We start from the raw sequence: 23,672 nt of genomic DNA, 5'->3' as shown, positions 1-23,672 counted from the left end.
GGACAAGGAGATGTCCATGAATGCGAATGTGGAGTTGAGGTTGAGGTTGAAGACGTTAATGAACAGGTTAGCCATGGTGAACACGGTATACAACCTGAGGCTGAGGTTGTAGACACTTGTGAACAGGTTAGCCATGCAGAGGTTAGTACACGACGGTGGTACATGTTTGTGATTTGTTGTTTATGTTTGGTATTCATATGTGATTTCATAATTTGTTCAGATTGGGCATCATGAAACCGATGCAATTGTAGACCCTGTTGATAGCGTGGCTGAGGTTAGTGCATACCTAACCTATTGTAATTGAGTTGTGATTTATGATTGTATGCATGGTGTTAATTTGTGAATTTATGTTAAAGCAGATGGGACAATCTTCTCATAGTGAAGATGTTCAACATGTTGACGATAATGTGTACAAACCGACCCTGGATTTTTCAGCCGAAGCTCAACGTCAAGTGCAGTCGGAAGCACCCATTATCGAGGAGATTCCGGATGAATTGATAATGTCCGGACTTGAACCTCCATCCATGGAACACGGTGGACAGGAAGTGCATGATGGTCCCGAAGTGCATGTTGTGCCTGAAGTGCAGGGTGGACCGGAAGTACATGATGGTCTTGGAGTAGAACCTCAGGAGCCGCCGTTTGAGTACATTCCGGATGGCTGCCATCTACATAATGAGGGACCGACGACTGATAATGAAGATGATGAGTTGGACAATTTTATCTCGTTGGCAAACATGTGCCGAGATGAGCAGCTTTTCACCTCATATTACGAATCCATTTTCCAACAACAAGAAGCGAGACAGAACCCAGAGCATGTACAGCAGCCGGGTGATGGCGAAGTCTATCCTGAAGGCGAAACCCAGCCGGGTGAGCATGGGTCAGGGGGGTCAGGGGGAAAACGACGGAGGAAGTTTTCGCCCTATGTGGACAAGAGGACCATGACAAACAACCCACTTTTCGAGGAAGAACTTGCGGACGAGCTACAAGATGTTGATGACCTTCAGGATTTGGAGGGTTTGGAGGCATTGAAGAAGAATGGCATAAAGTTTACCCCGTTCAAGTTCGTCAGAAATGAGCTTCCCGTGTGGAAGCCTGGTGATGTTTTTAAGCACAGAGATTTCTTTTATGACGTGTTGAGGCAGTACGCAATAATGTCAAGAAGGCGGGTGCACGTGAAAAGAAACGACGGCGACAAAATTCGTGCGATTTGTAAAGGGCAAGGATGTGATTGGTATGTGTACTTGAGGAAGCACGAAATACACAATGGTCATGATTATGTAGTGTTGAATATGCAACGCGATCACGCGAATACATGCTCTCAAGTATTGGATTCGAAGTGGCTGACGGCCAAGTGGCTAGGGGAGCGTTATATGGAAAAGATCAAAGCTAACCCTCATATTCCGCTTGCAGCTATACGGCAATGCGTCGATGAAGATTTTGGCCTGAAGATAGGTAGGATGAAGGCATATCGGGCCAGAGAGCACGCAGTGGACGGCATTTTCGGCTCTACGGCGTCCCAATACAGACACTTGTTCTACTATAAAGCCGAATTGGAGCGGACGCACCCTGAATCCAGCATTCATATACATTATGAGAATATGAGGGAATCTGGTGCCGTTGGACCGAGATTCATGAGGTTTTACTGCTGTCTAGGGCCACTGAAAAAAGGATGGAATGAGTTATGTCGCCTGATTATCTTCTTCGACGCTTGTTTCTTGCGAGGGATGTACAAAGGCCAGCTAATGACAGCAATAGGGATTGATCCCAACAATGGCTGGCGGCCGATTGCTTGGGCGGTGACTGAGGCCGAGAGTTATGTCCAGTGGAAGTGGTTCGTGGAGTACTTGGCCGATGACCTAAACTTGCATGCAAATGGGCCACGTTATGTGTTCATGTCTGACCAACAAAAGGTAGGCCATCCGTTATTCCAATATTTTATCATGTACGTGATATGTGATTTACTTTTATTTGTAATTTGTTTAATAAATTATGTACTGAACTGTGATTTTGTGGTAATGTATTGTTGTGTTGCATCAGGGCCTTGCAAAGTTGCTTGCTGAGGAATTCCCACAAAGCGAGCATCGCTTTTGTGTTCACATATACAACAATTTTAAGAAGAGATTTGTTGGTGAAGATTTCAAAGACCGGTTGTGGGAGATTGCCTCGAGTACCACCCTCGAACAGTATGTGGCTTTGATGGATGCTTTGCAAATCGAATATCCCAGTGCACACCAGTGGCTTTCTGGAGTAGCTCCCAAAGAAAAGTGGGTCAAGACCTTTTTCTCTCCACACACCTGTTGTGATGTGATCCTGAACAACATCTGTGAGACATTCAATTCGAAGATTGCATTGGCTCGCGAGAAAGCAATTATCAGCATGTTGGAGGACATTCGAACAAGTCAAATGGAAAGAATTCAGATCAGAGGCCAATGGATCAAAAGCTACGAGCACGCAGTCCCGCATGTTATCAAGGAGCTTGTTGATAAGTGGTTCGCGAGGGCTTCATCGTGGAGGGCTACATGGAACGGACAGTCTTCGTACCAAGTGTCTGGACCGTCTGGCCAATATGTTGTCAACATGCGCGATTTTACTTGTTCTTGCAGATTGTGGCAGCTAACCGGAATCCCGTGCACGCATGCTATCGCAACTATCAACAAGAATGGCGACGACGTGACGCGATTCGTTTCCCGATACTATTTGAAGTCAACAATGATCATGCTGTACGAGAATGTCCTCTACCCCATCAATGGGGTAGCCAGTTGGCCGAAGAGTACTGCGGATGGTTCAGTGGAAATGGCGCCCCCGAGGTCAAAGCGACAGCGTGGTAGGCCAAAGAAACTGAGACGTGAGGAGCCCCAGATTCGTCTTCATGCAGATGGAGGTGAGTCATTGCGTCGCACCTTCGTGATGAAATGTCGTCGGTGCGGTCTAGAAGGTCATAATAGGAGGACATGCAGCAATGATCCTCGGACAGATGCCCGTTCTCAGGTTGGGGAGACTTCGCGTGAACATGGTGACAGTACTTTACCTGAATCGTCAAACAATCCCCAACGCCGAGAGGTACTATGCAGTAAGCATATGCAACTATATAATGTAATTGTACACAGTGCTTAAGCATGTATACTTACTACACTATTAATTGTTGCAGCCTAATGTTTTGAATCCGAGACCAAGCAGTCGGAGAAGGACTCATCCTCAGAGATGCGGCCGCCGCGGTGATCAAGATTGATGGCCTTTACTTATTAACGTTGGTTTGTTTCGGATGGGTTGAACAATTTGTGTCAGTGATGATATGAATAGTATGATTTGTATGGTACAGACTATTTTGTAACAGACTAGTATTTTGGTGGAAGTAAAGTTCTGTGGAAAAATTTTGGTGGTGATATTTTTGTGGATAGCGTACGTCGCTTTGTGATTTCAATCATATTTGAGTAACTTCATTTGTGATTTCAGTGATAGTTTGGTAGTATTCATTTGTGTACATGGTTTGTGATTTCAATCATATTTGCGTAACTTCATTTGTGATTTCAGTTTGGTAGTATTCATTTGTGTACATGGTTTGTGATTTCAATCATATTTGAGTAACTTCAATTGTGATTTCAGTTTGGTAGTAATCATTTGTGTACATGGTTTGTGATTTCAGTCATAGTTGTGTAACCTCATTCGTGGCTTTCAGACATAAATGAATAGCAACAAAGCAAAGCGTAGTCGATCAGGATTTCAGTTTGTGATTTCAGAAATGAACCACGGAGTGAACACGACATAGCATTGTTATAACAGTAGAAAAATTACAATACATAAGAACAAGATTGTGATTTTTAAGCGTCGGAGAGTTGTTGCCATCTGACCAATTTTCACCGCCAATGCGTCACACTCTTCAGTTTTCATACCCAGTTGTAGCTTCAAGTCTTCAAACTCCACGGTTTTCAAGCGCAATTTCTCGTGCAGCACACCTTCGAGTAGAGATTTGCTTCGAAGTTCAGCTTCGAATTGGTTTCGCTCAAGTTTCACTCTCTGAAAATAACTGTCTTGACTTGGGGATAGACTCGCATCAAACCATCGAAAAAACTTGCAGTCATCGTCCTGCATAATAATTTCTCATTAATCTTTATGCCAACAAAATTAATGGACAACACGATCAAAATACATGGTTTTAACCTTCCATATAGGGCAGCGATAGTAACGTCTACCCGGGTTAGCAGCCGTCCTAGATGTAACGAGCTCGGCCTCAAGATCGTGATTACACTTCACAATTTCTGGACGAGGCCAATTCCAATTGAAGCTTGAGCCGAACGATTGAGAAGAAGAAGAAGACATTGCGTAACGACCTGAATTCAATTCAGTTTGACAATACAAAAATCAAATCGACCAAGAATTGCAAAAATAATTTTCAAATGCCCGACAGTAACCATACAACCAAAAAAAATCAACCAACAATTGCAAAATAAAATTCCAACGGAAATCGCCTAAAACCCTCTTTGATACCCTAAATTCAGCAAAATCCAGATGAAATCCACTAAATTCGAGATCCCGAACGGCTGGCGAAGATATGAAATCCCCTAAATTGCCCGATGCCGAAGAAGGTAAAATCGCATATACTGTTTTGAGAGAGAAAGAAGAATTTGAGTAGAACTTGAAAGGGGTAGATGAAACGAAAATGGAGGGAAGAAATAATGAAACAGAATTGAAAAATATAAATGGAATTATGATTACACAGGTGCTTGACAAGACCGCACCTGCAAATGCAGTCATAGGGGTGCAGCCTAATGCAATCAAAAGGTCTAAACTGCCATTCACCCCATTTGGGCATTTTCGTCCGAAAAATGGCAAAATATACACGATTTGTGATTATATGTTTTGTCAGATCCCTATGGTGGTATTTTTAAAAGTTAGGGGCCTCTGATGTTACAAGGCGAAAAGTCAGGGCCTTTTGGTGCAGTTCACTCTTTTTATACCGTTGATTATTGATGATGCAATTTATGCAGATGAAGTTTTTTTTTTTCTTAAATTCATGTGGTTCAGTCCACTTGCCCATCTGCCAGCTAGCACCAGGCAACAGTGTTAAAAGAAAAATATAGCCATTATTGGAAGGGGAAAATTAAAATACTTGTAGTAATAATTATAAAAAGAATGAATATCATGGTCCAAGTCCACCTTATAGAATCTCAAATGCTGACAATTTCTGTGCCACTTTGAAATTTCGTCAGGATTATTGATTCATTCGTCTTTTATTGTTCAATCTCACTCTCTTTTTACTGAGCAACATAGTGTATTGAGGAGAAAAAGAGAGAGAGATGGAGAGCATAACAACAGGGTGGCAAGTGATTTCATTATGTGGAATAGCACTTTGGATTATGATTTCTTCAAAATTGAAGGTGACTCAAAAGCTCAGATCTTGCACACAGCCATGGGTCTGTCAACGTGTGATCTCTGGAACTCCCATTATTCTAAAGATTCAGGTTTGTTATCTGTGATGTGTTTTTCTTGAAGAAATATGTGTAAAGATTATATTTTTGAGTGGTTTTTTATGGGCTTTTGCAGAAATACCAGCACAGATGTTTGGATGCATTTTTTTCTGGGTTATCTTGTGTTGTTTCTGTGCCTTTTTATACCGCCTTTCTTCCCCTCCTTTTCTGGGTAAGCTCTCTCACGCCCGTTCATATGCAAGGTTGTGTTTATCTGTTTGGTTTTGTATGAAAAGTTCCTTTTTGGGGGCTAATGCTTTTAGTTCTGTGTTATATATAGACTGGGCATTGCAAATTGGCTAGGCAAATGACACTCTTGATAGCTTTCTGTGACTATACAGGAAACTGCATAAAGGTAACTTCTTTTGTTATCCTTGAAGTTAGATGTGCCTTCTATCATTTGTGGGGCTGTTTCTGATTCAATTTATGATTACTGGCTTATAGGATGTGGTTTCAGCCCCTAGACCCCGATCTCCGCCTGTCAGAAGAGTAACAGCCACCAAAGACGAGGAAGATAATGCAATGGAATACGGATTACCTTCGTCTCACAGTCTTAATACTGTCTGTCTATCAGGGTATTGAGGTTTTCTTGCATTTGTTTCCTAAGTATATTTGTCATTTAAATTGCCCCGATGCTAACTTAGAAAAAGAAGAAAAGGATATGTTCTGATTCTTAAATATGAAGCAAACTGTTTGCTTTGATCAAAAAGTTAATTTTACACGTTGACATGCCAATGCCTCATAGATTGGCTATCCTCTGCTGGCTAATCTCATTGGGTGTTTATACAGGTACCTTTTACACTACATTCTTGACTATACTGAAAGTAACGATCTCTCTATTAGAGTGGCGGGAATCATCATGGCTTGTCTTGTTGTTGTTCTCATCGGTTTTGGTGAGTTTTTTTTAGCGTGAAAAATTACAAATTAAATTGTAATGCTTCTTTTAGTTGAGCATCATGAATGACTTTCAATGAAAGATCACAACATCTTTTGGAGAGATTTCATTCTATTAACTATTTATGTTTATATAGATAGGTGCTCATTGTAATGTCAAACAATGTGAAATACATGCAAAAATTATAGTCTTAGGGACCATGTTTTGCATTCTTTTAAGTTCACACTCTTAACATTTATGTTTGACAGGAAGGATATACCTTGGTATGCACAGCTTGATCGACATCATTGGTGGTCTGGCTTTGGGACTAGGAATCCTGGCAGTTTGGCTCTCTGTGTCAGAATACATAGATAATTTCGTAATTTATGGTCAAAATGGTAAGAGTGATGGTTCCCTTTTTCAGAGCATGTCCACCAGTCGATTTGAGGAAATTACTGGTAGTCACTTAAAGAACAGCAAGAATGTGTAACCTCGCAAAAATGAAAGAGAGTATAACAACATCAGATAAATTGCTAGATGCTGGAGCATGTATCACCTAATTATCAAAAGTTGAGTCAGTTAATAGAGATAGGGCAGAACATTTAGAGAAATGATAATTCTAATAGACATTAGGTTGTAAGGTTACTGCTTGGATGATGCACCAATGCTTTCCATGTTGTTTATTGAGAACTAAGTCTCTCCCTGTGCAGTTGTATCTTTCTGGGCTGCTCTATGCTTCTTGTTACTCTTTGCATACCCGACTCCCGAAGTTCCAACACCAAGTTTTGAGTATCACACTGCCTTCAATGGAGTTTCCCTTGGTATTGTAAGTGTGGTGTTCCTATTTCTAGTAAGAGTTTTGTTCAATGCATGTTATAATATCAACTCCTGAGTCTTTTTGCTAGGATCGTTAACATGATAATGTGTGATCCAGGTGATTGGAATCCACCAGACGTTCCATCAGTTTCACCATGAGGATGTTGCTCGTGTTTTCTCTCCTCAGCTTATGCTTCCTGCCTTTGTGGGTAGACTACTACTAGGAATCCCGACCATCCTTCTCGTGAAGTTCTGTAGCAAGGCTCTTGCCAAATGGATTCTTCCAATTATTTCAAATGCTTTGGGAATCCCAGTTAGATCGACAAGCTATATACCTACCTTAAATGGAACCGATAAGAAATCTGATGTATTGAAGCAGTCAGGTTATCTCCAGAAAATGTTCTCAAAGCAGACGTCGTTCGATGTTGATACTGGCATCAGGCTCCTTCAGTATGCTGGTCTTGCCTGGTCTGTTGTTGACCTTGTTCCTTCAATGTTCCTTCACATTGGATTGTGACACCATAATACCAATGTATATTAGTTTATCATCGTTCTACTTTATTTGTTCTTTGGGTTCCCCTGGTAGGGGTGGTGGTGGATGGTTAACTAGGCTGTATGGGTATATCAAAAATATTGGCACTGCTATATTCTTATTGTATAGAAACATCTCCAAATTTTGTTGTCATTTATGATCCATTACTGTGGAAGTTGATATTATGTTTAGCATCAAACTTTTGGAACCTATTGTTGTGGAATCTCTCTTTCATCTGAAGATCTGTGGCATATACGTAAGAGAAGTTGATCGTTCTGAATTCTCCATCAACAAGAGCCAAGGTGCATTCTGTTTATTTTTCTTGCTTTTGTATTATCATGATATTTTCACCTGTTTTCACTAGAAATTTGAATACCTAACATTGGCTTGTCCATCTTCTCTCAATCAAAGCTGCTGTATTGTTGTTGAACTACGATTTTGGTAACAGTTTGTTTGCAGGAACCACTCCCTACCTGATAATCTAGTGAAAGCATTTTTTTTCTAGAAATTTTGGTGAGTTATTTCATCAGCATGTATATTCAGGATGCTATATTTATTGTTCATTTGAACGGGCGAAGCCTAAAGCTTACGTGCTACTGGAACGATGTTGAGCTTGTAAAACAGTGATTATTCCATTGTTTTGGCAGAAATGCAGAAACTGAAGCATGTATTAGTACAATTTATCCTAGACGGATGTGTGACTGTTCTATAAATATTTATGAACTGGCAAATTGCTGGCCTCCTCTTTGTGGATATTGCATAAAACATGAATAGAAATAGAGAAAAAGAAAACACTCTTTTACAGTTGGCTACAGAAATTAATGATAAGTCTTTTGTTCGACGGAAGCTGCATTAACTGTTGCCTCTTCCCTTCATGACATGCCTCCTTAACCCCGGAATGTGCACGTTAATGATGTAGTCTTTCCAGTTGATGTTCTCGACTTCGAATCCAAACTGTTGTCTCTCTTCCTTCGACATGCATCCCATCAATCTTTGGGTATTTCTGTTGTCGAACCTGCCATTTTACACATTGTTTATTCTTATTATCATCCAGCATCAGAGTAACACAGTATAACATCAAGACTTAGTTGATTTTACCTTCCGCCGTAGAATGTGTATGATTCATAGATACTTGCTAGATACTTTGCTTGTTCCACTGATTTTCTGCAGATGAATTCAAGCTTTTGGGACAACTTCCCCTCAAGATTGGTCAGAGCTCCTAATCCGGTTCTATTGATTGCATCCTTCCACAAGTGGTCAGAGAAATCGTCCATAGAGCTGAATAGCTTCATTTTTGGAACATGAACTGGAGTCCCAGTGGAATCCATGATGGGTGAGGAACTGAAGTGCTCGTGGAGCAGTTTGGCTAGGTCCCGGAAAACTAATGGGTTGACAACAGATGATGCAACCTGATAGATGCTACACTCTGGTTTCCCAACTTCCCCGTGCTTCGCCATTGCTGCTAAGGTCGCGTTAACAACCATATCCGCTGGAACCTAAAGCAAGTCATTTTTTCAGTTGCCAGACTTGAAGTTCCAAACAGGTAAGAGATCTCGACTTCTTTGAGGGAAACTACTAAGAAATTAATATACTTTTATCAACTTTAGCATGGCTACTTACTACGTCAAGAACTCCATTGGGGTCAACAAGGAATCCTGTGAGCTGCCCCTTTCCGTATTGCAATATGATCGGATCCATCATTCTGGTGGCCATATATGTCGTTTAGTAAACATTAAAAACTAAAATGAAATGCAGAATTTTATTCATCAGACTTACCTGTTTCCTTCCATCCATCCAGGGAATGGTTCTTTGTGCGTGCTCTCGATGACACTGGGTCTAATCACAACTACTGGTACATCACCCCTTAAATTATCTATCATCATTTCTCCCATAGCCTTTGTGAACACGTACGTATCTTGCCATCCAAACTTCTTAGCCCTGGATAGAGCACACATGTTTTTGTTATCTTAATAGGAATGTATTGAGGAGATTTTAATATTTCATGATAAATTGAGATTACCTCTGCAGTCCTAATTCTTTCATTGCCTGAAGCAGTGAATCATTTCCAAGAGTTTTCTTTGCTTCCACAACTATCTTTATTTCATCTTCAACGCTCAATTTGGGAAGTAAGATTTGATGATTTCCGTTAACAGTTTCACCTGCTATAGTTTCACCTATGCAGAAAGGCTTTTCCATAATTCTGCCTTGCCTTTGTCCATTTACATAAGCTGTTACGAATATAACAAAAAAAAACATGTTTAAGTTTCATCATTAAACCCCCGGCGAAAAATATAGATAAAACTTATTAGGTATATACCTATAACATGCAAATTTAGACAGGCTAGAATGAGTTTAGGAAGTTAGTTAGAAGTTGGATACTCTTAGGTTGGATGTTTTATAACAGTGTTTAAGCTACTCTTTACTTGCCTGTCGATACTTGTACGAAGAGCTTCAGTTTCAGGCATTGTTTCGCGAAGCTCATGAGTCGAGTCGGGCCGCGTGTGTTTATGTCAAGGGCTGTATCATACCTGAGATCATCAAATCATTTACTTGAAAAATCATCAGAAACCCTGTAATTAGATGAGAAAAACAACTAGTATGGATTTCATAACCTTTCATCAAAAGTGGTATTTGCTGCAGAATTTATGATTACATCAACCTCTCTAGTCATGAACTCAGCTGCATCTTCGTCTAATCCGAGATTAGTTTCGCATACATTCCCAACCACAGGAATTAACTTACTCAACATGAAAGCTTGATATGATTTTCCATGAATTTGTTTCAAATTCTTGAACAGCTCGGCGTTGATGATCTACAACAGACACACATCTCAGAAGCTTACGCAGGAAAAAGAAGTCGAAGAGAGAGATATATATATGAAAGCAAAGCTCTCCGTACTTCGTTTTTCAATCTCTCTGCCCCAGCTTCTTTGCTCTTGGCCTTGATCAGAACAAATATCTTATGAACATCAGGAGCCGTTCGCAGCATTTTCTCGATGAGAACTGAAAATTCATGCAAGGGACAACAAGAGGAATTAAATGACGTTTCTGAGAATCTGAGAAGGTAAGAAAACAATACCTTTGCCAAGAAATCCAGTTGCACCAGTGATGAGGAAGGTCTTCCCTCTTAGAAATTTGACAATGCCGATACCTTCATCCTTGCCATTGGGGCTCAAGACCAGGCTCCCGGTTTCCATCAACGCAGGCCCATGATCTTGGCTGATCAAAGCCGACGACGTCTCTGTGAGAACCGAAGAGATCCCAGTAGACTTGATGGCATGGCTACCAGTTTGGCAGCAAACCATGCTTCTCCGCCTGCGTGTCAAAAGCCGCCTGTGGTTGAAGTTGGAAGCTTTAACTCCATAGGAGATGGAGGAATTCAGAGAGACAGCCTCCATTGTTGCACAGGTGAAAATTAGTTAAAAAGAATGCAAGGTGAGATGAAGCTCTTTTGTTGAGAAATGGTAGGTTTGCAAAGTTAGCTACTCTTCTTTTTTTTACCCTTAATTTTTTCTTGCAACAAACTATTATTTAAGATGTGTGTTTGGTTAGATTAAGAGGGGTGTGAATGAAATTGATGAATTGTTAATGATTTTAAGGAGTGTGGAGATGAGAATTAGGAGGATAACAAGAAGGCTCTCTTTTTGCCACCCCCTCTTCACACACGTTTACTTGGAAATGACTGATTTGGTGGAAAGTTGATTATTTTTATTATTTCTCTTTTACGTCTCACACACCAAAATATTTCACGAGTGAAACCAGAATAAAGGGTGTGAGGTTCTGACTTGAATTTTCAATCTCAACAAAATCACATTGCTACTAATAGGGTAGTCATTGCAAATTCTTCATCTTTAATCATGTTGGATGAAGGATTGTACAAACTAGAAAATATTGAGGATTGTAATATTTTTTTAAAGACATTTGAAATTTGTGAAAGTTTGTTGTAAATTGCTGGTTTCACGTTTGCGGGCAATACATGCGTGTAAAAGATACCAAGAAATCTATACACATCTCTTTGGATAAGGAAATGTTATTTGGAATTGTGACATACTCCATTGTACAGAGAGTATAACTCCATATATACATAAGGAAAAAAATATGATCCTATATAAGCATGATTTGATACAAACATATATAATTCCACAACAATCTACTAAGCTCGTGAATTGATTATCTAATAAATCAAAATGAAGAATCACAACATATGGTTTCTAAACTTTTTTTCGCAATATTTGGCCGCTAAACTCATTATTGAGAGAAAAAAACTTGCCTAGCTGTTTCATATATTCCACCAAGAGAGCTACAAAAGCTCACCAATTAATAGATCGCGTCTCGAATATGGCAAGTTTCCCTTTCCCTGCAACTCTCTCCAGTAGACTTCACTCCTTTGCAACACATCTGGGGCAGTCACATACGAAACCATATCCTCCGTACAGGATTTTTGCCCGAGCCTCATAACCCATGCTGGCATCAAGGTAGCATATCCGCACCTCTTCCGCTGCAATGTCATGACATGCACTTAACCTCTAGTGATGTTACGTTCATTTCCGGACATTACTTCACAAGATTTAAAGGGCCGTTAATTGATAGTTAAAAGGGGTGTGGGATGGAAGCACCATCTTAGTGCTCTGAATTAATCTTAGTCTCACAAAGAAAACATGCAACCTAATCACCTAACTACGACTTCTTTTGTTAAGGAAAAAAAGGTTATCGTGTGCTTGATTATCTAGATGAGATGAGACATATTTTTCAACACTTCATGTAATTTGAGAAAAAATGTTGAAGGAAACCTATTCAAGGGAAAGCCTTTGTCAATCTCTTCAAGTTAGCATGCTTTTATAGAAAGGGTAAAAATTCTGCCAAGTAATCTTTCACAAAGAATCAGATTAGGCCATCCTAGAAATAATATTAAATCATGAGACGCCGAGAACTAGAGCTACCATGCAGAACCTCCTCAGAGCATAACACACTCCAGCAAAAGCTATGAAGAATTGAAATAAATCGAGCACAGCACTTGGTTCAAAGAAAGGACCTTTTTCGATGTCACGCAAAGCCACCATCTTTCCTTCTGCACTGTCGCTCCATACAATATTTACATTAGGTTCTGCAATGAAAGGAAAAATGATACACTCACTGACCTGTGAAATTGCTAATGCTATCGCTGCTCTTTTGCAGATTATCACAAGCCATTAGCTACAGCTAGAATTCTTAATTATTGAAATAAAACCTAATTTCTTTGTATGGGTCTTAGTTTCCAAATAATGGAAGTTAACTAGTGTTAAGAGTCAAAAAGCACTGGACTTTCCATGAAGCAAGAGATATTACCACAAGAATGGTTGTAAAAGGATGGAAGCATATACATGGCATTTCCAACAGCAGCTTCTCCTTCTACAGTTGCAGCTGCTGAAGAAAGGAGATCTTCATGTGACTGTACAGGCAGTTCAACACGAAAGGCATTGATGCGTATTCGTCCCAAAACATCAGTATACCATTCTTCAGTCAGAACTATCATATCAGGTCAAAAGAAACAACATATGAGTTCACATGCAGGCATAGTAATCAGAAAAGGGGGGCAAAGTGCAAAGAGTCTCCAAATTCAGTTCACGAGGATACATGACAGCGGCTCCTCCGCCTCTCCATCAACAATTGGGCCCTTCCCTTCATCCATGTTCTTCTTCTTCTGCCTCTCTACCTTTATATCTGCATCTTCCAGAGTACTCCTCAGCAGGGCAAATTCCTCTTTTATCTGAAAACCATCACATAAAGATTGGAAGAAAACATAAGTTCGTGACTATAGCTTAAATCAGGTTTGAGTCAGTTTTAATTGTAGGAACACCAAGCCTTGCCCTTTTTATTGGATTTAGACAAAACTTGCTTAAGAAATGGCTGCACTTAGTTTAATTTCCTTAAACATAATTGACTGGGAATGGATAAAAGTCCATGAACCATGATACAGAGAAACCCAACCAATAATAGCCATCTAGTTAAGTGAGGATCCAAAATTTTGTTAAAAACACACAAGGTTTCCTGAGATTTTATTTTATTGCTGGGAGTCTGGGTGTAACCGTGTAAGGCCATTAAATCTAGGTTTTAAACCTCTACATAAGAGGGATGGTCAGGTGAAGAACAGATAAAATACATGAGTACACATCATAGACATATATATCACCTCCTCCAGTTTAAAGATTTATAAGGTAGACATTCTCCTTAAGTTTAAGAAAGCAATAAGTGGAACTAGAGAATCCTACCAGATGAGCTCTATCAGACAAATCCTCCCCTTGGAGTAATTCCAAAATGTCAGTAGGAATGTTACCAGCGATAACTTGACAGGCAAATCTCTTCATAATAAGAGGATATTTTAGACCCTTCTGTCTGCAGCAGAAGCAAGAGTGAATATCGAGTTCATCATGTCTTTGATAAAGAGCTAACAGAGAAATTCATACCGGCAGTATTCATGAAATCTCGACCAGTCTATCTGCTTCTCAACATCGTAAAACTTCTGATGCCATGAAACAAAGATTATAAGTGAGTGGAGTCACGATACAGAACAAACAACAATCTAAGAATTGATCAAAGTATTCAAAACAGAGATGTGGATGAAGCATAGTAATCAGCTGTAAATCAGAAAAAAGGATGCGCAATTAGGGCACTGATCTGCATGTTTTGCAGTGTTGTTAGAAAGAAATTATGGATAAAATGACATATTGATTAAGCTTAAACTCAGTATTTCCAAATTGAGAGCAATTAGGAGTACAATTTACAAACCCTCGAACTGAAAAAAACACCAATCAGTTTTACTATAAGCAAAATTCCATCGTGAATGCTACTAAATACACAGAATCGGACGTCGAGAGTACGATGGTGAGAGATTACCTTGGAAGTTTGTTCGCACTGTTCGCTGCAAAACGACACCGTGTGATGAGCTTCGGCAGTGCCGCCCCGTTTCGGGAGGCGCCTGAGACAGTAATAGCAAACGCAGTTGATCATGGAAAGGGACGGGTGCGCGAGAATAGGTCTGGCGGAATGGAGGACCTCGCCGGAGGCGATACGCTGTAGCGCAAACGCGCCGCGGCCCGCATGCTTGGTGAGCTGGATGCCAATGAGAGGCGGAATGTAAGGAGGCGGCTTCGGTTCGGAGGCAGCGCCGGCCGATTCAGTGGCGGAATTGGAGAAGGATGAGAGGAACGGCTGAGCTCCGGCGCGGCGGTGGTGGAGGGTTTTGAGATCGAAAGCCTGACGGCTGAAACGGAGTAAGCGCGACATTTATCTATTCTTGGTTGGACTTGGTTTGGTGAACTAACTGAAGAAGATCGAAATACAAATGCAACACCTGTAAAACCTTCGTATTTTTAATAAAATTAAATATCTGCCAGATTTTTAGCTTACGTACTACTATGGCGAAACTTTAATTTTTACAGAGCATTATTTATTCATAAAACAGTTAGTACTTCGTTTGTGCTCCTACATCCATTCTTATATTTCTAATACTTTCTTACTATTTCATATACCTTGCAATTGTATTGTAATTATAACTCAAATTTAAATTATATAATCAAAAAACTAAAAATTACACAACTAAAGGTAGAAAAATTTTAGAGCTGAAAATTACATAATTAAAATTAATAAAACTAAGAGATCATCAATTTATCACAATACATTATCAGAACAATTATTTTCTTTATTTCAAAATTCACAAAATATTCTTATCCAGTGTTTTCATTTCTATCGCCATGTCGTCATTTTTCTTCCGATGCCACACCACACCACACCATTTGAGGTCGCCATCTTCCTCTTACGCTTAGATGTCTTTTGTTTGATTGGATGACATATACTCATGTGATATCAAATCTTCCACATGCATGGTCGCTTGGAACATGTTCAACTTTACTACTTGAGGTGTGTCAGCTTGAATCTCCATTTCCGGCCACTTTTTGGCAGTGGTGCACCTCTCCTAAGTCACTACATACATAAAGACTTGTCTCCTTCGTCAGAATATCAGCATCATGAGATCCTCTCCTTTTATTATATAGTGTGTCGCATAATTTGTGGCCGTATAGGTGATCTCTTTCAAAGTGGGCTATAAGTGCACGAGCTTTTACGGGCATGCATGAGAACCTCAATGACTTAAAAAGCTTTCGCTGATTTTCTTTCTATAGTTGAAGCCTTTTGAGAGCGGGCGACAATTCAAACTTTAGAGATATTCATTCATGTACACTTCCAACAATGATAGATAATCAGACTTCGTGGCGGGAAGATCCGCTTCATTTGAGAGTTGGATGTAGTTTTCAAAATAAATACTCCCAAGATTCCAAATTTCAACATTGTTTCACCATAGAATGGAAAGCGTAATACCAATAGACATTGCACTTGGAAATTCAATCCCATTCAACATAAGAGAACATGTAAAATACAATAAGAGAGAGATGAGAAGCACCTATATATATAACCAACTACTACCCCACTCAACACCCATTACCAAGATGTCAGAAGATGTTCTTAAATAGCTCCCACACTAGCTGGAGAAATATGATCCCCATATATCACAAACAATAAATAACATCAGTAGCCCTCTGGGCTCCAGCTCCTGCTTCTGACCAGACTCCGGCTCTAGCTCCTGCTTTCGTAGGGAGACCTCGAATAGAATCTCTCTCTGTACGTTTTCCCACGAGGCGAGATGGATCTATATACACAAGAAAACGAGCTTTCATTGCTAAAATGATCACTAATAAATATAGAGTACAACATATAGTTGCCAATGTTCCAATGAATTGCATACCTGGAGCGGTGTCTGCCCCTTGAAGAGGGAGAATAATAGCGTGGTGACGGAGAGTAAGAACCTCTGTGGCGAGGTGATCTGGAGTAACGACTGGATGATCTGCTACAATGGCATTATGTGAAATCAGGATGTAAATCATATATAGAGAGATCAGAAACTAGGAAGCAGGAAGCCCACTAACCTGATACGCTCACGAGACCGCATCTCTGATGGCTTTTTCCTGTTTTCCTCAGCAAACACAACCGTCAACTCGCGCCCAAGAAGTGACTGACCATCCATATGATATTTGGCCTCACCAGCATCATCTGGGTCAACATATTGCACAAAACCAAATCCACGTGGCTGCCTGCATATGACATAAAGATGAATATGATCTGGCAAATGAACACCTTGGTAGCTATTTGTAACTTTCAACTAGGCATTCAAAAGCTAACATAATCCAAATTGTGAGCTCACCCGTGTGAGTATCAACAAGCAATTAACATTCTAACCTTGTAAAAGCAAGGTAAATAATTGAATTCCTTCAAGAGTCAAGACTAGAAATTCTTCAAGACTTGAACTTCTGTCATAATTGTATACATACTCAACCTTGCTTGAATCTTCAAGTTCATTAAGACGATCTTGACCTCTTAACTACTTCATCATTACTTTCAAATAAGAACATAACAAGTTTCTCATAAAACTATTGAGATTACATAACAGAAATGCTCACCCTGTGTAATAGTCACGTGGTAAGTAGATGTCCTTAAGCGGACCAAATTCCCCAAAAGGACCGCGGAGATCTTCAGTCCTGAAAGATATATAAACAACAAAGAAAGGAAGGATGACATATGTACATATAGCCAAATCCCACAGAAAATTCACAGATATGCAAATACAAACATGATCAAAATCTTGCAAATTTATTCAGAAGATATTGAAAGATCGAAATTGAGCATGAGAGAGCAGTCACACCTGCAATCATGGCGAAGATTGCGAACGAGCAGACTAGTTGGGAGGTCTCTCCCACGGCTTCGGTAACGACCCCTTGGGCTAGGGCTTCGGTATCCCCTTCTGTAACCTCTAGGAGATGGACTTCTGCTGTATCTTTTTCCCATTTTTCGGTCACCTTGTTTCACATAATAACACAAATCAACCTCAAAACCATATATCATCCGCTAATACTGTTGCATGCATAACTATAAACCATGATCAACATACATGCATGCAACGTACGAGTACATGCATGCGACATATATTGAGATCGCGGTGACGTGGCATTAGTTAGAAGTCTTGACCAATGAGGAGAAGGCAATGACGTGTTAGCAGCCAATAGGAAGGATCCTACGTGGAAGAGATTAAGAAGGAAGATGGAAGAGAAGCGTGAGCTAGCATGAGCTAAGACTCAGAGTATAAATAAGCGTAGCTACTCTTTCTTTTGTTTTATCGTTGAAATTGTGTGAGTTTGTTCATGTTAGCTTAGATCGTGGATCTACAGCTTACCAATGTTCCTATCCGATTCCTTTGAGTTGTATTCGTGGTATTCATCAATCAATAAGATTCCTCTTCGTTCGTCTTAGCTCGATCGATTAGTTGGTGCAATTGATCGTTCGGTTAATTGATTGTTGCGAAGTTGCGATCAATATAGGGAAGCTACGAGCTCGGATCGTAACAAGTGGTATCCAGAGCTAACGTTCCTCCGACTATAGCGTCGGTGATGCAATTGACGGCGCCGGAGAAGAGAGTGAAGCTGGATTGAGCTTGCGATTTCAGTTCTTCCACAACATTTAGTTTAAGTTGCATCAATCATGGAGGTGTGGATCGATTGGAGTTCGTCTTGTGGTGATTACTCTAATAATCGAAAGAGGAGTTCGTCTCCGTGTGGTGTCGTCTCTGGTAGCAATCGATCTCCGGACATCGGCACCGGGACGCGAGGTGCTGAAATGGAAGAAGATGATCTGATCTTTCAATTGCGGAGTCTAAAACAGGTATCACATATTCGAAGTTATATTGAAGCTTTTGATGAGCTAAATTCTAGGGCTGGTATAGAAGAGAATCAAGCATTGAGTATATTTTTGTCGGGGTTAGTAGATCAAATACGAGTACCGGTTTGTATGTTTGAACCAAGAACATTAGATGAAGGTTATGCTCTCTCTAAGCTTCAAGAGCTTACAATAAGTGTTTTATGGTGTGATCGTAAAAAGCGATATGAGGATGAAGTAGATTATTCTACGAAGGATAGTATTCGAAATCCAGCTCTTAAAACTGAATTGGAATTGGATAGTGAAATGGAAGATGAAACATATGCAGATGAGGGGATTGATCTAGATGTTGCAATTGATGTTGATCGAGCAATTGCTGATGAAGATCTAATGGAGACAATGGATGCGAACTCCAGCAGCTACTGCAACACCGATTTTGAACAATGGGAGTGTAATCAGTCTCCAGTGCAGAAAACAGAGGAGCTGGAACCGGAGCCTGCAGTCTGTGAGCAGCAGTTGTCTGAATGGCAAACAGATGTGGTAGAGGGTGAATTGAACTTGGTGATGGAGGGAACTGAGTCGTTGAATGATCACCATGAGGGAAAGTTGGGCAAGGAAGAAGTGCATGTTGCAGTATTGAAGGGAGTGGAGATATTCATGCCTATGGGGAAATCAATGGAGGTGAAGAAGGGGAGGGAATTGGAGCAAGTGAATGAGCTATATTATAGCTTGTCATTACCGTGGTTGCTCAATTGGTTTCCGAGACCTACGGTGAAGCTAAAGTTCGTGGCTCGATGTGATGATGAGCTCCACGAAGGATTTGTTGATCGTAGTAAGGGTTTTGTCGAGTGTGGGAAATTTAGCATCTGCAATGATAGAGGGCAGTTGGGAACTAAGTGGGAAAATGGGTTCACAGTGGTGGGAAGGCAACTGGATCAGAGAAGTAGTGAACTGCTGTATTTACCAGGTCTATTCGATGGAGTGTTTTCCCGGTCAGATTTTGGAGGTAAGGTGTTTGGAGATAACAGTTATCCTCTGGGATACGAGGAGTGGGGCAGCCACGAATCACACGAGGAAGAAAAGACACAACCTATATCAAGTACTATTGAGGAATGCAAAGAATGGGGATTTGACATTATTGAGATTGATGCTGGCTCACTCGGAATTCCTGAAGAGATTCTTCTGAGATATGTGAGGCTTGTCAAAACTGGGAGTCTCAGAGCTAAGCCTCTGCTTGCTGTGAAGTTTAACAAGTCAGATATACCTATATGTGGTGATAGAGCACATGGATCTTACACAGTCCCTGTGCAGCGAACATATGAGCTTGTTAAGGATGTGAATCTATTGATTAGGAGGGCGGAGAGATGCATTGAAGCTGGAGTAGACGTGATAATGATTGATGCTGAGGATGTATGTAGACAAGCAGATTCTTTGGGGAATCTGAAGGAAGAAAGGGTGAATATCACTGAATTGCAATCATACAAGCTGAGTTCCTATCAGAAATCAACGAGCTATCTGGCCGTGGAAAATTCGGATGCCGAGCTTGAAATTTCAGATTCAAAACAGCTTAAGAATTCTGAATCCTTACCAACTGCTCGACCAAATGCATTAGTGGGGAAGCTGGATGTGACTTCACCAATCTCAGTCTATTATTGTGTGTCCTTGTGGATGTTCATTTGGGGTCCTAAACCTATGGTGAAGATGAAGCTCATGGCACATCCTAGTGAAGTGATTGAGGAAGATTTAAATTCCATGATTTTTCCAATATCAAAGAAATTCAAGGAAGCAGGAGTTCTCTTTTCGTGTCAAGGGATCAATGGGAAGTACGTGGAAATGGATGAAAGGGCCGCAACATTAGAGCGAACATGGTTTGACATTGTTGATGGAGATATCAATGACGTTTCTCCGTGGAAGAAGCACTTCGAAATTGTGTCGTTTTCAGAAAGGAATGGGACTGATCTTGCAAGTTCAGAGAGGGTTGGGACTGATCTTGCAAGGTTGTCTGCTGCAACTAGGAAAGCTAATATCTTACAAGGAAAATCCATTCCCATTCTCGAGGCTGATAGTCAGGAGACCGTGGCTGTTGGGAAGAGCAGTGGCAGCAGCAGTGTGATGAAGAAGACGTCTCAGCTTAGTGACATTGATTGGCTGGTGTCGATTTGGTTTCCCCAGCCAACTGTAAAGATGAAACATGAGGGCTTGGTTCGGAGATTCCTAAGCCAAGTGTAAAATTGAAGGTTTGGGAAGGTAAAGCACGAGAAGCTTGGCTCCATGATTCCTTGTGGACAAGGAATCTTAAGGGGAAGGGATTGTTACGATCACAAATTGTAGGAAGAAGATCGCCGGCCGACGTTAAAGCCCGAATTCCATGGTTCCTTGTGGAAAAGGATAAAGCCGAATTCCATGGTTCCTTGTGGAAAAGGAACCTTAAGAGGGGAGTATTGTTGCATGCATAACTATAAACCATGATCAACATACATGCATGCAACGTACGAGTACATGCATGCGACATATATTGAGATCGCGGTGACGTGGCATTAGTTAGAAGTCTTGACCAATGAGGAGAAGGCAATGACGTGTTAGCAGCCAATAGGAAGGATCCTACGTGGAAGAGATTAAGAAGGAAGATGGAAGAGAAGCGTGAGCTAGCATGAGCTAAGACTCAGAGTATAAATAAGCGTAGCTACTCTTTCTTTTGTTTTATCGTTGAAATTGTGTGAGTTTGTTCATGTTAGCTTAGATCGTGGATCTACAGCTTACCAATGTTCCTATCCGATTCCTTTGAGTTGTATTCGTGGTATTCATCAATCAATAAGATTCCTCTTCGTTCGTCTTAGCTCGATCGATTAGTTGGTGCAATTGATCGTTCGGTTAATTGATTGTTGCGAAGTTGCGATCAATATAGGGAAGCTACGAGCTCGGATCGTAACAAATACACCGTATAAAATGTAAAGTACAGAATCACAAATCGGTCTATGAAAAGAACGAATCCTGATTTGGGGCTGGGGCAGGGGCTCCATGTACTATTCATCAATAATCCAATCAAAAAGAATAAAAGAAGTAAAAAAACAGCTAAAAATTTATCCGTGTAAGAGTTAATTAACTGACCACAAACACATTAAGATCGAATTAATTTATATTTGCATCGGAAAACTAAACACATACACATGATGATGCCTTGGAAAAACCAATCGAAAAGGATAAAAAGAAAAAGAACTCAAAAAACAGCTAACAAATTACTCCATCTGTCAATTGACCACAAATTCAATTCACCTTGAATCAATTGCTAATTGCAACATAAATTAAAAGCATGATGATCAAAATCTTCTCAATGGTTATATAGAGGATGAGCTGTAGATGATTCTCGAGAAGCTTCTCAAAGGCCTTAGTTTTAAACACTGGGCCGTAGAAGAGCCCAATCCAAAGCACGCGGATCTGCTGAGTTGTCTTTTTCTTATGTTGTTTATTTATTTATTTAGGGCTTGTTCTATTTGTCCAATAGTTTCAGATGTAGATAGGGGTAAGTCAGATAAAAAAGTCACAAATTGGATGTTGGGCTATTCGATACAGCTGTTTGGTTTGCACTATATGAAGCACAAGTGATATATACCATTTGTTTAGTTTGTCGTAAATCAAATACCACAATATATGTTTTGCCTTATTACCCTCAATGATGTACATAAATTATAACCATGTACCCAACCCTAAGTTGGAGTACATATATTTCCCGCCCCCGCCTCTCTTCCATTTCAGCGGCGCTCCACTCTCACCTCTCATTCCATAAAAGTTGTTCGATCATTTCTGTTCTACCACGGTACAGTAAAGTGTTCATTCTTCGAAACTTTGCAAATAATCATGTACAGGATACAAATTCGCTCCACCGTGTGAGTCCACATTATGTCCTCAACCATTTGCCTGACATAAGCTTTTTGCTTCTTATGTTTCGTCATATGTGAATTCTCTAAATCACAAATATGTAAATAAAAATTACAACTAAGTTCCAATTCCAACTAATCTTTCATTATTCAAATAAAGGAAGCTTAGTTTCAATCAAATAATCTTTCATTATTCAAATAAAAATTACAAATATGTGAATTCTCTAAATCACAAATTGCACGATGCAACATCAATATTAAGTTAATTCACACAACATAATGAATAGGTTAAAGTATATTTCTCATACTATATTTGGGAATCGATTGGATTCAAAATTACAAATTCAAATTAATCAAGTGGATGGGAAAAAATTAATCAATTCACCATTGCAGAGGAAAACCCTAGGACCGATCTACTCAACTAAACACAGAAATGACCCAGATTAGAAAGGCAGATTCCGTGGGTTTTTTAGACTCTGAAAAAATTAATCAATTCGATTGAAATGAATCAGTAGGAGGATTCACGCACTGTGAAAATTTCAAAAATAGCAAACAAATTTCAATGCAAACAAAACAAAAAACAGACTCACCTCAGTTCGTTACGGTGGGAGTGTCGGCAGAGTTGCACAGATTTCTTCAAAGTGTGTGTGGTGGTTTGAGAAGGAATTTTATAATTCCCTCAATTTTCTACGCATTTTTGGGAAAAATTAAGGGGTATTTTAGACACTTCAAATTATATTATTGGTTGGGAGTCAAAACCCTAATACGTATCGTAGTGCTCCACCCCGTTACACTAACGGCATAATATGGCCAAAAAGCAACGGGCCAAAGCCCATTTGTAGGACTGTGCATTAATGGTATATGCGAAACAGAACACATGATATGGCACAGATAAATAATTTAAATGACCTCTATATGACAAACAGAACACACCCTTAGATTAACCATACAATTAAATAAAATGTATCTTGTTTTATGTCACTATTAATTAATTTTTATACTGATGAAGCAAAAACTCCTTTGTTAGTAACATCTAAATTTGGGAAATGAAAGGAGATTGATATACTTGAGATTTTGAACTACTGAAATGATTTTGCTGTTTTATTGTGCATTTATTATACTCCATTTTACTATTATGACCGATTCTCTAATGCAACCAAACTTGAAGTGACTATGTGCAAACAAGAAAATATAGTAAAACAAACAAAATTATCCAATTAATTTTCTTATTAACTAAATGTAGTAGACTGTGCCAAACATTTTATTGTTCTGGTATAGTAAAACAAGAAAAGAATAATTTTGATAATTGAATTCTTTTTCTCTAGCTAATACTTACGGTTCCAATTAATCTAAGAGAAAAATCGTTTGACAAAA

At 39.8% G+C, this 23,672-nt stretch overlaps 4 protein-coding genes across 7 annotated transcripts; 1 reads left to right on the top strand and 3 right to left on the bottom strand.

Moving 5' to 3' along the window:
* The first annotated feature begins 5,130 nt into the window (after positions 1-5,130).
* LOC121748802 (lipid phosphate phosphatase delta-like) lies at positions 5,131-7,878 on the top strand. Its single transcript, XM_042143327.1, has 8 exons — positions 5,131-5,459; positions 5,542-5,637; positions 5,746-5,820; positions 5,910-6,040; positions 6,255-6,358; positions 6,609-6,737; positions 7,050-7,165; positions 7,274-7,878. The coding sequence occupies exons 1-8, from the start codon at positions 5,295-5,297 to the stop codon at positions 7,670-7,672; spliced, it is 1,215 nt and encodes a 404-aa protein (XP_041999261.1). The 5' UTR covers positions 5,131-5,294; the 3' UTR covers positions 7,673-7,878.
* A 447-nt stretch (positions 7,879-8,325) lies between these two features.
* On the bottom strand, positions 8,326-11,587 carry LOC121748801 (fatty acyl-CoA reductase 2, chloroplastic-like). Its single transcript, XM_042143326.1, has 9 exons — positions 10,766-11,587; positions 10,586-10,689; positions 10,300-10,499; positions 10,115-10,215; positions 9,708-9,915; positions 9,464-9,625; positions 9,308-9,389; positions 8,786-9,183; positions 8,326-8,702 (listed from the first exon to the last, which is right to left on the bottom strand). The coding sequence occupies exons 1-9, from the start codon at positions 11,082-11,084 to the stop codon at positions 8,540-8,542; spliced, it is 1,737 nt and encodes a 578-aa protein (XP_041999260.1). The 5' UTR covers positions 11,085-11,587; the 3' UTR covers positions 8,326-8,539.
* Positions 11,588-11,700: 113 nt separating this feature from the next.
* LOC121748803 (histone-lysine N-methyltransferase ATXR4-like) lies at positions 11,701-15,008 on the bottom strand. The gene is made up of 7 exons (XM_042143328.1): positions 14,560-15,008; positions 14,130-14,185; positions 13,935-14,058; positions 13,300-13,432; positions 13,012-13,191; positions 12,719-12,790; positions 11,701-12,184 (listed from the first exon to the last, which is right to left on the bottom strand). The coding sequence occupies exons 1-7, from the start codon at positions 14,947-14,949 to the stop codon at positions 12,066-12,068; spliced, it is 1,074 nt and encodes a 357-aa protein (XP_041999262.1). The 5' UTR covers positions 14,950-15,008; the 3' UTR covers positions 11,701-12,065.
* A 957-nt stretch (positions 15,009-15,965) lies between these two features.
* On the bottom strand, positions 15,966-22,932 carry LOC121747334 (serine/arginine-rich SC35-like splicing factor SCL30A). 4 transcript variants are annotated; one of them, XM_042141370.1, is made up of 6 exons: positions 22,889-22,932; positions 17,417-17,570; positions 17,175-17,252; positions 16,644-16,808; positions 16,463-16,564; positions 15,966-16,366 (listed from the first exon to the last, which is right to left on the bottom strand). In XM_042141370.1, exons 2-6 carry the CDS (start codon positions 17,557-17,559, stop codon positions 16,294-16,296), a joined length of 561 nt encoding a protein of 186 aa, XP_041997304.1. In that variant the 5' UTR covers positions 17,560-17,570; positions 22,889-22,932; the 3' UTR covers positions 15,966-16,293. The 4 variants fall into 4 exon arrangements, with proteins under 4 accessions (XP_041997304.1, XP_041997302.1, XP_041997301.1 ...); XM_042141368.1 differs by lacking the exon at positions 22,889-22,932 and adding an exon at positions 21,697-21,777; XM_042141367.1 differs by lacking the exon at positions 22,889-22,932 and adding an exon at positions 21,532-21,673.
* Positions 22,933-23,672: the final 740 nt, after the last annotated feature.

This window comes from Salvia splendens, chromosome 9 (genome assembly GCF_004379255.2).
Source record: "Salvia splendens isolate huo1 chromosome 9, SspV2, whole genome shotgun sequence".
In the NCBI taxonomy this organism is placed as follows: domain Eukaryota; kingdom Viridiplantae; phylum Streptophyta; class Magnoliopsida; order Lamiales; family Lamiaceae; genus Salvia; species Salvia splendens.
Note: the sequence above shows the minus strand (reverse complement) of the source record. Positions and strands in the feature narration are given on the sequence as shown.

Bases quoted from the DNA above. Each gene is read 5' to 3' on its own strand.
- LOC121748802 (XM_042143327.1), top strand. From the start codon at position 5,295: ATGGAGAGCATAACAACAGGGTGGCAAGTGATTTCATTATGTGGAATA. The intron at 5,638-5,745 runs GTAAGCTCTCTC...TGTTATATATAG, and splicing joins TTCTTCCCCTCCTTTTCTGG to ACTGGGCATTGCAAATTGGC. The intron at 5,821-5,909 runs GTAACTTCTTTT...ACTGGCTTATAG, and splicing joins ATACAGGAAACTGCATAAAG to GATGTGGTTTCAGCCCCTAG.
- LOC121748801 (XM_042143326.1), bottom strand. From the start codon at position 11,084: ATGGAGGCTGTCTCTCTGAATTCCTCCATCTCCTATGGAGTTAAAGCT. The intron at 10,500-10,585 runs GTACGGAGAGCT...TGTCTGTTGTAG, and splicing joins CAGAGAGATTGAAAAACGAA to ATCATCAACGCCGAGCTGTT. The intron at 9,390-9,463 runs GTAAGTCTGATG...TATGGCCACCAG, and splicing joins GGATGGATGGAAGGAAACAG to AATGATGGATCCGATCATAT.
- LOC121748803 (XM_042143328.1), bottom strand. From the start codon at position 14,949: ATGTCGCGCTTACTCCGTTTCAGCCGTCAGGCTTTCGATCTCAAAACC. The intron at 14,186-14,559 runs GTAATCTCTCAC...TCATGGCATCAG, and splicing joins AGTGCGAACAAACTTCCAAG to AAGTTTTACGATGTTGAGAA. The intron at 13,433-13,934 runs GTAGGATTCTCT...GATGGTTTTCAG, and splicing joins TGTCTGATAGAGCTCATCTG to ATAAAAGAGGAATTTGCCCT.
- LOC121747334 (XM_042141370.1), bottom strand. From the start codon at position 17,559: ATGGGAAAAAGATACAGCAGAAGTCCATCTCCTAGAGGTTACAGAAGG. The intron at 17,253-17,416 runs GTGTGACTGCTC...TATATCTTTCAG, and splicing joins AATCTTCGCCATGATTGCAG to GACTGAAGATCTCCGCGGTC. The intron at 16,367-16,462 runs GTATGCAATTCA...TTGTGTATATAG, and splicing joins AGGGGCAGACACCGCTCCAG to ATCCATCTCGCCTCGTGGGA.